An 18,839-nucleotide genomic window follows, 5' to 3' on the forward strand; every position below is an offset into this window, starting at 1 on the left:
GGGTACAATGAAAAGACCAGTACCCAGAAAGTACAGGCAGATGCCCATACCTGAAGCACTTGAAACTGCCAAACAGAGGCTCCAAGCCTTGTCCAGCCGCCTAAAGAGATACACAAGGGAGAATGAATCCAGAAGGATTAACCGGCTCTTCTCCACTCAACCAGCTAAGGTGTACTCTCAATGGCAGGGTAATAACAACAGAGCAGACCCACCAAGGCTGGAGACTGAACAATACTGGAAAGGCATATGGGAAAGGGAGGCGTCCCACAACAGCAATGCACAGTGGTTGATCTCTCTACAAGAGGACCACAGCAACCTCCCTGAGCAAGCCCCGGTAACCATCACTGTGACAGATGTTCAAGAAAGAGTCTCAGGTATGAAAAACTGGACAGCACCAGCGCCTGACATGATCCATGCCTACTGGCTAAAGAAACTCACTGCTCTCCATGAGCGACTGGCAGCCCAAATGAACCAGCTGCTACAAAGTGGGACTCACCCTGAATGGTTAACTGAAGGGCGGACAATCCTAATCCAGAAGGATCCATCAAAGGGTCCAGTCCCACCCAACTACTGACCAATAACCTGCCTTGTCAGGCATCATAGCGGCCAAGATAAGCAAACACATGGATAAACACATGAGCACGGCACAGAAGGGTATCGGTGTAAATACCAGAGGAGCCAAACACCAACTCCTCGTAGACCGCACAGTTGCCCGAGACTGCAAAACCCGACACACCAACCTGTGCATGGCTTGGATTGATTACAAGAAAGCCTATGACTCAATGCCACATACTTGGATCATTGAATGCCTAGAGATGTATAACATCAACAGGATTCTGAGAGCCTTCATTGCAAACTCGATGAGGCTGTGGAAAACCACCCTGGAAGCCAACTGCAAACCACTTGCACAAGTGTCCATCAAATGTGGCATATACCAAGGAGATGCTCTGTCCCCGCTACTGTTCTGCATAGGCCTGAACCCCCTCAGCCAAATTATCAACAAGACTGGCTACGGATACCGACTCAAAAATGGGGCCAACATCAGTCACCTCCTCTACATGGATGACATCAAGCTGTATGCCAAGAGTGAGCGAGACATCGACTCACTGATCCACACCACCAGGATCTACAGCACTGACATTGGGATGTCATTCGGACTAGAGAAGTGTGGTCGGCTGATCACAAAGAGGGGGAAGGTGATCCGCACAGAAGGGGTCTCACTCCCACAAGGAACAATAGCAGACATAGAGGACAGTTACAAGTACCTAGGTATACCACAAGCAAATGGCAACCTCGATGAGACCACAAGGAAAGGAGCCACAGCTAAATACCTCCAACGAATAAGGCAAGCTCAATGGCAAGAACAAAATCCGTGCGATAAACAGCTATGCCCTGCCAGTAATCAGATACCCTGCTGGAATAATCAGCTGGCCAAAGGAGGAGATAAAAGCCACAGATATTAAGACTAGAAAGCTACTAACCATGCATGGAGGGTTCCATCCCAAATCCAGCACCCTGAGACTGTGCCGCAAGGACGGAGGCAGAGGACTAGTGAGTGTGAGAACCACTGTCCAGGACGAAACAACTAAGATCCACAAATACATCAGGGACAAAGCCTCAACAGACAATGTGCTCAGTGAATGTCTCAGACAACAGGGAGCGGAGGTTGAGGTGCCAGAGATACCATCATGGGAGGACAAGCCCCTACATGGGGATGTACCACCAGCAAATAACCCAAGTGGCTGATATCAGTAAATCCTACCAATGGCTGGAAAAAGCTGGACTCAAGGACAGCACAGAGGCCCTCATCCTGGCAGCCCAGGAACAGGCCCTAAACACCAGAGCAATAGAGGCCCAGATCTACCACACCAGACAAGACCCAAGGTGTAGGTTGTGCAAGGAGGCCCCTGAGACAGTCCAGCACATAACAGCAGGGTGCAAGATACTGGCAGGGAAAGCGTACATGGAACGACATAACCAAGTGGCAGGCATAGTGTACAGAAACATCTGTGCAGAATATGGACTGGAAACCCCGAGATCAAAGTGGGAAACACCCCCAAAGGTGGTGGAGAACGCCAGAGCTAAGATCCTGTGGGACTTCCAGATCCAGACAGACAAAACGGTAATGGCGAACCAACCAGACATTGTCGTAGTGGATAAACATCAGAGGAAAGCCGTTGTGGTAGATGTAGCAATACATCTACCACAATAGCAATACCACAATATATATATATATATATATATATATATATATATATATATATATATATATATATATATATATATATATTAAGCACTGAGTAATACAAACTAAATGCTTTTACACATGGAAAAACTATTGCAGTATTACATTTATAGGTCTTACACAAGTAAAATACTAATCATTTCCTGTTGAGGAAATATATCAATCTATTTAACTTGTTTATTTTAAATCCATTGTTTATCAGCTGATGTTACTTTTACATAATTAAAATAATACGGCTCATTTAAATATCACTCTGCAGTTCGAAATTCCATTTTCTTAGTTTGCAACTCCTGTAAGGTTAAAATCAGCAGCCATAATAACACAGGTACCATGTAAGCTAATTACAGATTATGCTAATGCTAATGATAGCAGGTATGTTGCACACAGAGAGTAGCTTAGGAATGAGAAGAATCTGGTTGCTATGGGGTCCAAATGAAATTCTGCATAGGCCCCAAAAAGGCTTGTGCTGACCCTGTAAATACACACAACAGGTACAGACATAGTGAGAAGAAAATAGCCTTAAGGTGCTTTGAATAGGCCCTTCTCCCATAAAGACAGCCTCAACCTTGGAGTGCTGTGTTGTCCAACATATATCAACTTTTTATATGCCTTCTTCATGCTAGTGCGGTGAGAAGGCGGCTTGAAATAAAGCGAGAGGTTGTGTGTGTGTGTGTGTGTGTGTGTGTGTGTGTGTGTGTTGGGTGAAGGTGGCAGTGCTGTAGTTCCATGCCGCTTGTAATCAGCAGAACAAATTGCCCAAATCAATCATCGCTGCCCCTGCCTGAGCAACGGCGCCAAGTACGGAGAAGAGCACTTGTATGATTATCATGAGAGATAGCTGTAATTGTCTCCTTAATGCTGGTAGACCGACGGCTGACACTATCTAGTATAAACCGCAACGAGAAGGGATGCGCAGCCCGGCGGGTTACGGCGCATCCGCGGGCAGCGCGCATCGATCCAGGACGTGACGGCGGTCGTAAAGCAGAGGCAAAGAGGCAAATGGCCGCGGTTCGGCTGGCCGGGAGACGGTAAAGAAAGCTAGGAAACGGCAAGTGGCATCAGACATTTAATCTGGGAAGAAGACGAATAGAGGGGCAATTTTCCAGGCCGCTTCCATAAAGGATGTAAAGAGAGAGAGAGAGAGATAAAGAAGAGAGGGATGAAAAGAGGGATGGAGCTGTTCACCTATCAGATTGTAGTGAACTGTAAATGTAATGGATCTGCCAGGTAGCGTTGGACGGGTTTAGCAGGCTGCAGTAGAGCTCTAGGTCAATTAATGCAACAGAAATGAAAATTGTCTATTATGTCCACATGAAACACCTTGTTAAAGCGAAACAGAATTACATCAGTTTTTATCCAGACGAATAAAAACCAAACTATACAGTTCAGAAACTTTTCCACACTTTGTCACGTTAGAATCATATATTTCAATGTATTTTATTGGCTGAGATGACGTGGAATCAATATGGCTTTTCCAGTCTTTTCCAGACAAAAAATTCAAAATAAAATTACTCTGACAACCTTTAACAGAGTACAGCGAACGAAAGTGCCGCAAGAGAAGCAAATAAAAAGTAGTAGCTGTTGTGTTAAATGTTGTCGATGAACAAACGCCGTCATGAAGCCCAATCAGCGGACAGCTCAGGGAGAAGAGTCTAACGCAGCTACTTTTCAAATGAATATGAAAATGTTGTAATGTTTGACAACAAGCTGAAGTTGGTTTCCAATTCTAGCTTCTGATTCGGGAATGGCTAAAGGGCGATTCCACCTAATTTTTCAATACCTTCTGCTTCTTTAATCAACTCTAGTTTAAAAACTACAACAGCTAAACTCTTCAAACCTGGACTGGATTATTCTGCTGTAATAGCAGAATATTTTATATCATGTTTATGATTTGTGAAACTTCAATAAAGTTTTATTTTACCACTTTTTTGCATCAGGACCATACTAGAACTGCTCCAGCTCCACAACTACAACACCTAGACACTTCAAAGCGTCTACATGTTGTAGTTTTGGAACCAGAGCAAATCTCGTGTGACTGAGACCAAAAAAAAAACCTTTATTGAAGTTTCACAAATCAGAAAAAGGTTTCACAGATCCCACACATGGTTATAAATATTCTGCTATGAGAGCAGAATAATTTAATCCAAGTTTGAAGTGTCTAGGTCAGGGATGCTCAATACGTCAATCGCGCATCAACGTTTTGACGTGAGTCTGGTGTAAGAAGGAAAAATGGCTCGTTTTCTTTCCCAAAGAAAAAATAGAAATTTTACAACTGCTAAAATCTGACTCAATTCCACATTTGCTCACATTTTGTGAAGAAAGAAGTTGTTCATTTTCGTTTCTTTGAGTAGCGCCCCTACAGGTAAGGAGTGGAGCAAGTTTTTTAATTGGTTTGGATGTTTGACATGGTGCAGCGTGAAAGAGAACCACACCAGCTGAAATGTAATAAATGTTGCAGTTTTCACCCCAATCCGACAGGGATTACCAAGCTATCAAATGTGAAAATGCCCTCAGAATCGATTGCAAAACTTCAACTGACTACTAAGGTTGACTTATTCTGCAATCATTTTACTCTGTAGATGTGGAAACCCTCAAAAGATTTGAACTTTTCTTTTTGTCTTCACAACTGTTCTCGACCTTGTTCACGTAAAACCCAAATAAAATCAGTCAAGCTTGTGGCTGTACGGAAACAAAATGGGGAGAAGATTTCCACAGTTTACACTCTCCAAGGTCAGCAAATGCCCAAAACAAGATTCTCAGGGTCAACTCCCGTATTTGATGTCTCAATAAAGTGTGGAACAATAAATAATTAGTTCTCCTTCTGTCACTGAAGCAGAGATGTCAATAAAGTAGACTGCTTGATGAGACGGCAGCCGAAGCATTCAGGGATGTGTCATTTCATTACTAATGAGGGGAAGATGACCCGAGTCCGTCTTACAAAGTCGAAAAAGATCCAGGCTTATTGATCAATCAATCGCTCAGCCTGAATTTATTGGGAACACTTGAGCTGAATGAAGTATTGATCGCCGCTGCACAGTCTTTTGTTTGCTGAGATAAATATTTACAAGCTATGGGATGATTTGTTTTAATGTTCATCTTTCAGCTAAAACCTGCTTTCACTCAAAGTCAAAAGTTACTGAATTCCTCCTTTGCGTTTGTTTAGCTAGAAATTCTGCAGATGAAACAAACATTGACGGTCGCGTCTTGAGATCATGTCGAGGCTATAAACTCTGCTGGTTTACTGAGACCTTCCGCGCACCAGAAATGCAACTCCTCACTCTAATTTGTGGCCTCGACTCTCGCTAGTCGTGACCAAGAGCTCCCCTGGGAGCCGAGAGAATCCCTCTTTTCGCAATCCGTCAAATAACCCCGCACCAGGGACAGATTGAGGTAGGGCGGTGGAGGGAGTCAAAGACTGGAGAGGCTAAGAGTGGGGAAAAAGAAGCCCTTTATCTTCATGAATGGGCTGTGGCAGAAAGCACTGATTGGTACAACGGCGCTGCTCGCCCTCTGGTAGTCTCTTGGCTCTCCCTGCGCTCAACTCCAAAGAGAAATGAACTGATGCAAGAGTGGTTTGAGATTGACTCAACTGAGGCTGAAAGAGCGAGAGGCGGCTCAGGGAGCCGATGGTGAAGGTAAAGTATCTGTGCGTATCGAGGTATGAAGAAGAACTGAATGAAAGGCAAGGCAGAGATACATGGAAGCCAAAACACTGGACGGCAGTAAAGAAAGTGGCACCAAAATGTAACATTCGTCTGACTTCATGATGTGCATGGAATTTTACTAGAATTTAGGCCTTAAGAGATGGATTTGAAAAGCTGCTTTTCTCTGGGTGCAGAAGTTTGAGTTTGAGTTTTTTTTCTCTCATCTGAACAGACAGAGAGTTAAGAGCTCAACGTTGATCCCTCTCCATTCATATGGACCTTCTGCATCTCAGTGACTGGTAAAATCACTGAAATACAAAAATTTACCTTTTGTTATGCTCTTTAGTGAATGCACGATAATCTGTAGCAATGGAAGCATCTGCAGCGAAAAAACAATTTTAACATCTCCATGTCAAAAGTTCAGCTTTCTGCTTGGCTTAACATCAGTGTAGTGGAGAGATGATCCATTCTTTGGATTAACTGGTTAATAATTGGATAGTAAAAGGTGCTTAATAGGAGATTTGATTTATTTATTTACATAATTTAAGCTTTGCCACTACAAGAGTTATGGGTGGAACTCTTGACAGTTTTGGCTGAATCATTGCTGAAGATGTATTGTTCTTTCAGCAAAATTGATTCTTTGAGTTTGTATAGTCCAGTAAAAAATTCATTGGTTACTAAATTAGTAGACGATTATTTATTAATCATGATTAATCTGAATAAGCCCTCTCAGAGAGTGAAGGTTAGGGTCGTATGTCCAGGACAATGATCCCAAATAGACCCAAACCAGCAGGTTAACATGAGGCTTCTGCTCAAAATTGTTCAACATGCTGACTGCAAATATGCTCAACAAATGAATGAAAGCCAACCAATTTAAATGAATTCAAGACAAGAAAGAGACAGAACTATCCCTCAAATCAGCAGTTAATTCAAATTGGAACAACTCATTAAAACTATTTGTTAAATCATCACCAGGAAATAAAAGCCGCTGAAATGCATCACTGAAAATGAAAATGTCATGGTGGGCTAATATCAAACCAAACTTCATTAAGACCAACAATTTCTCCAGCCAGCTGTCAATTAGAATTTAATGTATAGAAATCAGATGATTTAAAATGTACAGAGTCAAAACAGACCACCTGTTCTGTTAGAAACAGATGGAGTGGCAAAACAAATCCCTTCACTCAACATGCAAAACGTTTGTTTCTATAAAAACTAAATATAAGAAGGACCTCTGCTTAAAAACCCACAGACCGTCGCTCCCTCCTGGCGGTGGCAGGAATTCCCCAGATCCAGCCAGCAGTGACCAAGGTTTGCCCTTGATGTGGTTTGCTTCACTTTATTGATCATAAGCTCTTCTCTTAATGCCAGGCTGTTTTTCTATTTTATTTGGAGCATCGTAAACTGAAGGTCACGCTGCACACGCATGGTCAACAATCACCAGTGTTTGCTCAATTTATTATCAGCAGTGGCAAAATAAGCGACAGTCAGCAGCACTCATGTAACATGGAGTTAGAGAGGGGCAACAATCTGCTTTAATCTGATTAAATCATTCAAATGTCAACCAGCTGCAGCAGACGTGAACTATGAACCAAAGGCATTTTCAAGAACATCTCACTTCATTACAATAGCACTAAACTGCCTCAGTGATTCAGTTTAAAACAGATTCATTCCACACATAACAATATTCAATTTATCAGAAAATTTCAATCTTGCATATTACCGGTGAAAAGAAAAAAGGATTTTATCAGAGAATTGCTGAGTTTCAGCCTCACAATCATGGAGACACTGCTGGTCCTTCACAAGGAGGAGACAACAAAGGTAATTGTTTAAGACCCTTTCAGTTCACACACTTCTGCATGTAAAAGTAACAAAGAAAAGTTGAGTGCAAAGAAAAGTGTAAGCAAGGGATGTGAAGCAAAGTTCAATTAATTGGTAGAATCATGTTTTCCAAATAGTTCCATTTTATGGCACAATCGACTAACTATGCTACTTTCATGGTTATAAAAATGCTTCACATATATCAAACATAACTTAATCTGATTTAGCAAATTGACATCTTGAAATTGTGTCTTTGTCTCTTTAAGAAGCTCCTGCTCTTTTTGATGCTCTGCTTCACACAGCATCTCTGTGCTAAACCTCAATGCCTGAAGCGTTTGGCCGACGAGCTCAGCTGCTTCTCCAGGCATGTGCTTGGTGAATTTGGGTTTTTGAGGTTAACGGGAATACATGGATGAACTAAATGAATCTGTGTTTAATGGGAGCTGCACTTCCTGAACAGACTTACAGAAATTGATTTTTCAATTATCTTCTGATCTGTTGAGATGCTTCAATAAAACCAGTTAAAACAGAGCACAGACAGACAGCAGGTCTGAGATTAGTGGAAGTGTTCTTCTTCAGGACATTACATGTTGACTTACGGGGGCAGTTGGCGCCCTCTGGGCTGCTGGATGGGGTCTTTCCGTCGGGACAGCAGCCGAACTCTGTGTTGTCACAGGAGGACCTCTCTTCAGCAGTGGCAGCAGCAGCAGAACCTGCCACCGGCGAACCTGCAGGTGACACAAAGTCTGGATAAAAATTCATTCAACTTTAGCAAAAAATCATGAATATAAATCATGATTTATAGAACCTAAATTTATTGATTTATTGAAACTAGAACCTAAAAGATGTGTGCTGATTTTGTATTGCTGAGTTCCTCCTGCTCCTCCAGGTGTTTGTGCATTTTTTTTTCTCTGTCTGTTGACCAATGATTGAGCACTGAAAGAGGCATCTGTCAGGGTGATTATATGGCATTTCATGGGCTCTGATTTTACAGCTGGAACTCATTTTGTCAGACAGAAAACCCTTAATGGGCACTGTTGCCAGTCATGTCACACACAGAGCGCTTTAAATGATAGGGGAGTGTGAGAACTGCTGACTGGCTGGCAGTTCCCCTCAAGGCGTCCCAGAAAAATCAAAAAGAAGAAAAAATTCCTACAGTGTCCTGTTACTGCTGCTGCCACTGTGTATCGGGAGACATTAAAGACATAAAAGCGGTCAGACTTTCTCTACTCCAGAGAACATCGTCCACTCTCTTGTCGGCGGCACAGGACGCGGTCTTGGCCAAAGCAGAGCGGTTTACAGCCACGCAGGGATTAGAAATGATCACAGGCAGAAAAGGCTCACGGCTAAACAAGCCGTAAAGACGTCAAGGGGCAGGGACGTCCTATTCCAAGTCTCACGGCCAAGGGTTGCGAGAGGGAGGAAGAAGGGTTATTGGGCGCATGTTGGAATGCGGTCTGCAGATTTACAGAGCATGAAGAAGAAGAGAAACAGAGCAGGAGAGCAAGGGCACTCTGTGAGTCCTGCAGGAGCAAAGCAGGACGTGAACACAGAGATACAGACAGACAGGAGTCAGAAAAAACTGAAACACATTTCTGACTGACTTCACATTTATTTACAAATTGAACAGGACAAGAATCAGAGACAGAAAAATAAACAGGACAAAACACAAGACACCAGACTTTTCTATCGGTTAGCATCTGTGTTAAAATCACAACTGTTCGTACTAACAGACAAATACCTTCAAAAGGTATTCAGACAAACTGAACTTTTCAAATTTGTCTCATTATAACTGACATGTCTTACTGGGATCTTATGCAACAGAGCAACACAAGGCAGCACGTAATTATGAAGTGGAAGGAAAATAATGGATGACTTCCCTCTTTTAACAGGTAGGAGGTTTGGAGATACATATGGACTTTTATTCTGATAGCTCTTAAAGAAACAGTATTATGTCATCTTGACATTTTAGAGCTTTACTTAATGTTATATTATTTCCTCATCAGGAATAAACCTGGAGTTTTGTTTTGATTCTTTCATGCATGTCTGACAAATCCTTCAATCTCTGTGACAACCATTCAGCTGTGCAAAACACCTGGGGGGACCTAGCTCCACCTCACAGAGCAGCTCTTCCACTCAGCTCCTTCAGACTAGCCAGGAGCAATTAGCAAACATCTGCTGAGCTCGTTATAGGAGCTGAGGAACACTGGTTAAAACATTAAAGGGTTAACAGAGCCATGTTGAGAGGAGCTTCAGAAAGACGTATACACGTCTTTTTTACATGTCGGCCATGTAGCAGCAAGACTGCCTCCTTCCGTCTCATTTTCAACTTGTGCTTAAAGTGCACATTTTAAACTAGACACCAGTTTTTAAATTGTGTTAATAGGCCACGTAAAACCGGAGTTATGCTAAAATACCTAAACCATATCTTTCCGAATTTCAGAGAAATGTTAAGAATGGCTTTTCTGGGAATGTGACAGGAAATGAGCTTCCAAACATAAAAAAGTAAACGTAACATTATATTCCTTTGTTATTGGAAATCTCACATTTTCAACAAATAATTATGGGCTGTATTTTGTTGCTAAGAAACGAAGTAAAGTTGCTCAAGTTACGGCGAAAGAGAAGCGGAAACGGAGTATCGGCAAAGGCACTGAGATCGTGAAATGGATGCAAAGTTTGGATATCAGGGCAATAGGGTGGGGCATCCACTTCGTCATTTATTTTTAGCCTAGTGGTTTCTGTTCTGTATGAAAAGGATTATGTGAAGAATGTACACGCAGCATGCAGTGGCGCTCAGTTTTGAGCCAGAAGACGAAGAGGGAAAACCCAGAGTTGGAATCTGGGCGCAGTGAGGATTCCCATGATGACAATGGCTGATCCATCATTGTTATTAGCAACTGACAAAGAGTATCAGACTGAGAGCACGATGACATCCTGGCAGTCAGAGAGGCAGGTGCTCAGAGACCCCAGCAGGGGAACGGCGGCGCTGCGCGGCTCCAACGAGGGGATCACTGCGGGGTGAGGCAGAGCCAGTCCCCAGCTGCTAGTAGTAAACAGCTTACAGCCACTCTGGGAGTCAAGGTTTTTCAATAGTCTAAAAGATTGTTTTTTACCTTGTTTTTCCAAAGAATTACACATTTTTTGTCATCTTGTTTTGACCTATGATGTTTTTTTCAAAAATTGCATACATACGAATGAGGAATTGCCTTCATTTTCATGCTAATATTGCAAAATATTGCAAATTTCTTAAACATCAGTTTAAGAAATTTACAGTATATTTTATAATTCTAAATGATAAAAATCATTTCTTGTGAATATTTGACATTTTCACAGAGGAAAAAAATAAAAAAATTTCCAAATCAAATTTTTTGTTTCTGTGACTGCCACAGTATGTCCAAAAGTAAAAACTAAGTGTAAATTCATAAAGTTCAGATTGTATTGAAAAAATTGTACCACATAAGGTAATATTATATATACTGCTCCAAAAAATAAAGGGAACACTCAAACAACACAATATAACTCCAAGTAAATCAAACTTGTGTGAAATCAAACTGTCCACTTAGAAATCAACACTCATTGATAATCAATATCACCTGCTGTTGTGCAAATGGAATAGACAACAGGTGGAAATTATTTTCATATTTATTTCATTCATTCAGATCTAGGATGTGTTATTTGAGTGTTCCCTTTATTTTTTGGAGCAGTGTATATTAGATATGATGATTTCCATTAAGGTAAAATAAAAAATCTGTCAAAAACGACCACAGGTACCTGAACTCCGAAGGGTTACAGTGACAGAGGCCCAATTTCAAGGCATTAAATTACAAATTGAAATTTGTTTTATATTTGATATGGCTTTTTCATAACTAACTACTGAAAAGCGTAATACTGCTCCTTTAACAATATTTAGTTTCTGTCTTCAGAAGTGGCCTGTCACCTATCCCATGTTGGTCAGAGAATAAATGGCATCATGAAGGACCACAGCAGACAGGTCAGGTCAGGGGGAAAATTCTCAGCTCTGGTCAACAAAGATGAGGGGACCAGGACAAGAAAAACTATTGTTCAAAGAAAGCCATAAAAACGTCAGTTTCTTCTGTCTGGTTTTGGAAAAATATTTTTAAAAAGCCTATTGGTTTCAGCCTGAAAACATAAAATAATTGAAAACAACAAAATAAAACTCCAGATGCCATTGTTTCATTCTGTTGTTAAAATCTGCAGCAAAAAAAATAAATAAATGAATGCCTATTTTTTACTTTATATTATAAAAAGCTCTGCTCAGTTCTGTTAGATTACTGAACAAAGTTATTAGGAGCCACTGACAGGTCAGAGGTCACAGTCCGATGAATTAGGTTGATGTTTCAGTCTCTAGACGCACAGAATGATGGAAACATTCAGCCAAACTCTAAAACAATTACAGCAGATTCTATTTTTAAATGTTCCTTTCACTTCAATTTCTACGTCACAGAAATAGAAAAATCCTGATGCAGTTTGAAGTTATAAAATTTAAACCTTCGATAAGTATGATTACTTTTGCAAGGCACTATAAATACATATGCATAGAGTAAGATTAAATAAATGAAAATATGCTTTCAGGTGAGGCCAGGTGGTCAGATTAAAAGTATTTTGTAAAATAACCTTTATGCAGGTGTTAAACATACTTTTACATCGAGACCGTATTTCTCAATGTTAAACGTTTTTTTAAATGGTTTGATGTGATATTCTGAATGTAAGAGTCATATTTTGTTATCTGTAAGTGAAACATCATAATAATCAACATCAAAGAGCATTTCAAACATTGTATGGAATTAATCTATAAATATTTCGGTTGGTGAACTATCCGACTTTGCATGATATTCTAACGTATAGCCTGAGCTGCAGAGCCACTGAACACACCCTGTGCCTCACAGCAGCTCCCTGCTCGCCGCTCAGCCGCTGGTCAACAGCATGGAGGAAGCACAGCGCCACTCCATCAGGCCTGTCCTGTCACTGCGAGCCGCCAAACCAGGCTGATGGATGGATGAGAGCCAACATCAGGAAAGAATAAAAGAAAAAAGAAGGTCTAATTGGAAAGCCTAGGCTGGAAAAGCAACAGCTGGATGCTACAGTCAGGAGGCTAGACTCGTCATGTGACAAGGAGCAATGGCGCTGCAAGCACTCGCAGCTGGACCTTGGATCTGTGGATCTCTGGAGTCTGTCGGGTCATGCTCCAGAGATCCACAGACTCGGCCCAGCGCTCTCTTCTATCTGTGGTGCTGGGAGTGTATTTTACAGAGCCTGACTTTACTCTGTGAAGCTGCTGAGGGGGCAGGAGGGGAAAAAGACAGCAGGTGATGGCGCTACAGTGAACCACGCAAATACTTTCTTTCTGAAATGGAGATATATGTCTTCTATAAGTGAAAAAAACGAGAATAACAGCAATGTGAAGATTTCCTCTCTTTATCTGTCTGGTTTTGAAGTTTTTTTCTCCAGCAAAACCTATTTGCATACAATTACACAAGCCTTGCTTCCTAGTTTTAGTTCCTAATTAACAGATGATGGCATGAATGCGTTATGATGTCAGCTAATGATTGATTCTGAATTTTTCCAAACCCTGCAGATAAACCCAACCTCCCACCTAACAGGATTATGGAGAATGAAGTGAAAAGCAGTGATTTACCGCCAGAATCGTCTGAACCGCTGGCCTCCGACTGGACGCCACTACCAACATCCCGTCCATCCTCCTCTTCTTCTTCGTCACCGCTCGGGTCGCCGCTGCCCGAGCCCTCCAGAGGGCCCGAGGTGGCGGATGACTGGATGCGGTTGGATGGAACGCGGCCGGGGGAGGAGGTGGAAGAAAAGACGGCGGTGGTGTCAGGCGGCTCCATGGATGCCGGCTGGGCCGTCATTGGAGGCGGGATGGCGTACACCATGTTAGAGATGAAGGGATCGGGGGTGGTAGTGATGACGGCCGTTGAGGCTGGGCCGGTGGTGGTGGGCGGAGGGTTGGAGGTGGGTCGGTCTGCCGCGTCAGAGATGTTTTCTGGTGAAGGGAAGGGGAGGAAGCAAGGAATGGATGAATGGCTGAGCAAAGATGGGAATGGTTGATTTTGCTTCACTTTTAATAAAACCTTAAAGAAACCGGATGAAAGTCTCTGTCTTCTAGCGAGGCTTACCAATAAAACCACAAAAACACAACACAACAACGGATGAAAGTTTATCTCTCAGCTCAGTCTTGCAACACTGGGAGTTTTTGTTTCCACTTTTATTCACATGAAATTATTTTATTAGATTTCCAATGAACTTTCCTTGCAGCAGAAAACTATTCCCACAGAATAATTCTGCCATGTTTTACCAAGGAAAAGGTTATACTCAAGGTGTCACCATCAGTGGTAGGCACTGCTAGCTGAGACATTAGTTGTGCTAAAAGCTTATAAAACTAGATCAGCTAGTTTTATAAGAAAAAATAAATCTATTTATTGTAGATTTATTATTATTGTAGAAACAATAATATACTTTATTGTAGAAAATGTATTTATGCAAAGTTAAGTATGCTAAATGTTTTCAAAGTTGGCAAACATGCTTGACAAAAAAAGAGTCTGTGTGCCCGACGCTGCTTTCCACCCAGACTTTTTGTTGATCATTATGTGTTAAGTCTATAGTCTTATGGTAATGCATTATATTTTATAGTTGTGACAAAATGTGAAAGAAATCCAGAATGTTTGCAAGGACATGCATCTGAGGGAGACAGACTGAACTACATGAGTTTAGTTTCTCCAGCTCTCAAATGCGCTATTTCTGTATTTATGCTTGTATAGGTAGGCAGAAGACCTACGTGCAGCATCGTGTGCAAGCCTATGAATTATATATCCAAATTCAAGTGCTGCCCTGCAGTAGCAAAGCTTTAATCACCAACAGTCAGTGCCTACGGTGATGAATGATTGATAGAAATGGGGCAAAAAAGCTGGGTTTGCTCTGACTTCAAAGATGGCAGGCTGCTGCTTGCAGAGAGCTCCAGCCGCCATCAACGGCACCGCTAACGTGCCGCTGTCAACACGTGCACACAAACGCGTATGCAACAACAAAAATAAATAACTCCAAATGAGGAGGAAGAGGAGAACCTCTGTGTAAAGAGACCATCATTACCAATGCAAAAAAGCTCAGGTGCAAAAGGACAAACTGTCTGCGATGAAAGAACGATAAATAGGACAAAAACTCCAGAGGGTGACGAGCGGTTGGCGTGCTGAGGAAAGGAGTGACAACATTGTTATTTTTCTACTTCACATCCCGGGAGAGTAGAAGCGTCTTGGCCAGAGGATGGGAGAAAACCAGCTCTGTAGATTTCCACCTCATTAGGATTCGCCTAACACTACAGTATGTGTAAGACTTAATTACAGCACTATTATCACAGAGTTGATCGGCAATTATTTACCGAGGTGTGAAATGTGATACCTACAGAGACAGCAGAATGCCTCAGAGAGACGGCTTTAAGAGCTGCACAGATAACTGCTGGTGGGAGAGATTCAGTTCAAAGAGTGTTGATGCTATCGCCAAGAAAGATGGCATGGCGTGCCTTTCCCCTCGGATACACCTGTCAGTCAGGTGCCAAGCTCAGCGTCCAGGGGATGCATGGATCCAGAGAAAAATGTTTGTGGGATATCAGTAGTGAACTTCATGATGTGGGATAAGCAGAGATAAGCACCTGTTTGAAAGATCCCAGAAGTCTCAGCAGATACGTCAGATTTACCAGTCCATTTAGCTGTTTCTGCTGCTTTGCTTCCTCTGGGAAGAACAATGGACGGTAATGTTAGAGGGCAGAGAGAAAGAAACAGAACCGCTGTGTTCTCAGCATGCTTTCTACCATATTATTACTGAAAGGTGGTTGTTAAATCCTCACAATGTCAGGAGGCAAGGAAACCCACCAAGGAAAGTTGAACAACCCCTAGACTGTTGAAATCAAACAACAAAAAGGGCTAAAATGGTAGCAGCAGGTGAAAAGTCAGAACAGAAATCGGGTTTGAACAACGTGAGATAAACTCCCAACATGAAGGAAGGATGGAGGAATCAGCAGAGCCCGAGCTAACACGCAACATGAGGGCTGTAAGCAGCATATGTCCGCCGCTCCTGCCAATGCTCCGCAAACCTACAGGTGACACCGACAGATGGGAGAGGCGGGGCCGGTGGTAACCCACTGATCGTCTTCTTCCAGCAGTGATTTGCTCATCGGTGCAAATGCCTCCCCACCGGAGGCTGCCGCTGTGGCTGCGACTCTAATTTACAGGATTTCTAAGATAACTTTGAGTTTTGGATTAATTAAATATGAATACCACTGGATTTGTATTTTAATTTGACAAGAAAACCTCATTTGTTTTATAGGAATTTCAACACAAACAATTGTTTGCCATTATAAGCTCAGCATAATAAGGTTTATACGTCACTGTGGAAGAATTTTGACCTTTTTTTGTGAGCAGAATTGCTTTAATTCAGCCTCCACTGAGGATTTTTAGATTGTTTAACTGAATGTGCTTTTGGAGTATTTTTTGCAGGATTCTGTGTCTTTCTGAGCTCTCCAGACTGATGGATGCCTGTGACTTTGTTTCTCATCTGCTCTTGGATTCTGATCGAAGCAGATTGTGGTGCTTTGTGAGCTCTCAGCCTACTCCATGCTGTCAGACAGGGTCACTTTAAATGACTTCCACATGTCTGGCAGCAAGGAGCCAGTAAATGTATCACGATGTAAGCGTCTCATATCAGTCGATAATTGTTGATTACTTTTTGTTTTAAGTATATATGGAATATATGAATAAAACAGTTGAGAATAAACTGTTTTATTCAGTTTTCACTCCACATCATTGTTGTTGATCTAATTAATTAAGAGGCTTGGTGTGAAAACATGAAACTGTTGCTGCACAAGTTACTCAGCAGCCTGTTGCTGGGCAACCAGTGAATGAATGGATGTTATCAACCTTTTTCAGCTAGCCATGAGAGGTTGACCAGTTAAAGGCTTTTCTTCTGCCTACATCTCCCAGAATGGTGGGAAAATTCTATCAATGTATTACCTATTAATATTGATCACTTATATATTGTTATTGACTTATTGTCCAGCCCTACCTGGGAGTTATTAATGAAATTAAATGTGGTTGGTCTCAATTCTTTCTTGATCTAACAAGGTGGGACAATTATACCTCCACATAAGACCAAGTCAGTTTTAAAATCAATTTATCTATAATAAATTGATCAAATTATAAGTTGAGAACCGCATTTTGAATTTACTGTAGGTTGTACTCTGAGGTTTCCAGTTCCCTCTTCCACAGGGCTGCTTTTGGACTACAGAGGCTAGTTCCCAAACATTTGAACATTTTACTCACAACATTTTAATGTTTTATTTTCCACCAGTGTCTCCAGTGACACGATGAAGCGATGTAAGAGGATCAATATCCTCAGACCTCAGACGACATTAGTGCGTTGCAAAGCCACGCGTCTGGAGGCGGCGTGGGGGAACAGAGAAAGCGGGCAGCGCTGCGGTGTGGAAATGGGCAGAGCAAAATGCTAATTCGCAGCCAGCCGTAGTTGAAATGAGCTGGAGATCCGACAGCAGCAACCTGCGGTGCTACCGCTTCCCATTGGAGACATGAGCAGATCCTCTGCTCCTCACCGTCTCCTCAGGGCTGGATGGAGGGAAACGGCACGCAGACGGCATCCATCCCTGTGCCACTATGCTAAGTGAGAGATAACTCACTTACCACGTCTCCATTGTCAGGCAACAGAGGAATCAGAAACTAGACTGGATTTTGGCTCCTATCATAGCTGAACCCACCCACGGCACTGGATGTGTAATTACCAGTTTCTATTTTTTTTCTCCGTGCTCCCAAAACTCCAGCCGGTCCTAGACCACCATGGCATGCTCACCTCCACTGGAAACGGTCCTAACTTTGGGTCTGGTGAAAAAGCCATCTCTGACACTTTTGGGTCACTTGGTCTGTGCCCTACGATGATGAGGGGGATGAACATTTTTCCCCCACAAAGCGTTCACACACTTGGCAGACACACAGCTGGCTGCGTTTCTTTTCTAGATTCCTGTTGAGATCCAAGCTGGCAGCTGTGCCACATCTTCACTCTCCATGCAAGCTGCAGCCTTGGCGCCATTCCAGCACCCCTTACAGCGATCCAAACAATGTCCATCAACATCTGGACTGAGAGAGCAGGAGCTACCTCCCCTCACCCACCTACCCCCATCACCACCCTACACATGTGTTCTACATGTTCAACCACACTCTGACAAAGATTTAGCATAACGAAGCCAGAGGATTCCCAGCCACAGTTTGACAGGAATTCATGTGTTATAGCTGGGCCTGTTGCAATAAATGACAATATAAACTAACAGCAGATCAATATTGTTCTTTCAAATGTAGTTTATTAGCCAGTGAGAGCACAAGCTTCCATTATTATGCCTTTACCTTGATTTGAAAACGGTTTCCAATAACAATATTGACATTTAACACAATTTCTGGGACAATTTATTGTCAAGTAACATTCATGGTAACAGGCTTAGCTGTAACACAGAAAATATATCATAGTCCAAAGTCTGGCCACATTATAAGGTACACCTTTCTAGTGCTGGACTGGATCCTCAGTTGTGTTGATTTTTTGGACCCTCTTTAAGCTTCAAAGCTGCCTGAGTTCTTCACAGCATAGATTTACAAATGTGTCAAACACTGATCACATGCTAATTCTACTTGACCTAAAAGAAGAAAAGTTTGGTCTGACTTAACTTCAGACAGAGAGGAAAAATGTGTCTGTTTTTTTATAAAAATATCTGATTTCAACATTCAAGATCATCACTTCATGATAAAACAGTGCAGTTTGAATATCAAACACTTTTCAAGACTTGATTTGGAAACCCAAAATTTCCATATTTTGAAAATACCCAATTGAAATTCAAACATTTTCAAGGATTTCAAGCACCTTAACAAACCCCGATAATATGGCACAAAACAGTGAAAGGCAGGATGGATTCTGGGAGACGTCTGCACCACAGCATCACTCTAAGATGAACATTCAGCAGCGAAAAATAAATCAATCCACTTTCAACATCTCATGCATTTCAGCCTGTGATTAGAGACGATTAGATGCTGTCACCCTTTACTGCACCA

The 18,839-nt window shown here is 42.0% G+C and overlaps 1 protein-coding gene across 9 annotated transcripts in view; it reads right to left on the reverse strand.

Annotated features, from left to right (window-relative positions):
* agrn (agrin) overlaps positions 1-18,839 on the reverse strand; it is a 386,496-nt gene that overhangs the window by 59,660 nt on the left and 307,997 nt on the right. For 8 of the 9 annotated variants that reach the window (XM_055024315.1, XM_055024310.1, XM_055024313.1 and 5 more), the window contains 2 exons: positions 13,367-13,729; positions 8,310-8,438 (listed from right to left, as the gene is read on the reverse strand). In XM_055024315.1, the coding sequence (XP_054880290.1) occupies positions 8,310-8,438; positions 13,367-13,729 (492 nt within the window). The remainder of the gene's footprint in view (positions 1-8,309; positions 8,439-13,366; positions 13,730-18,839) is intronic. The other variant, XM_055024314.1, reaches the window with a different exon arrangement.

The sequence above is a fragment of the Poeciliopsis prolifica genome, unplaced genomic scaffold (genome assembly GCF_027474105.1).
Source record: "Poeciliopsis prolifica strain line A6 unplaced genomic scaffold, Auburn_PproV2 SCAFFOLD118, whole genome shotgun sequence".
Classification (NCBI taxonomy): Eukaryota; Metazoa; Chordata; class Actinopteri; order Cyprinodontiformes; family Poeciliidae; genus Poeciliopsis; species Poeciliopsis prolifica.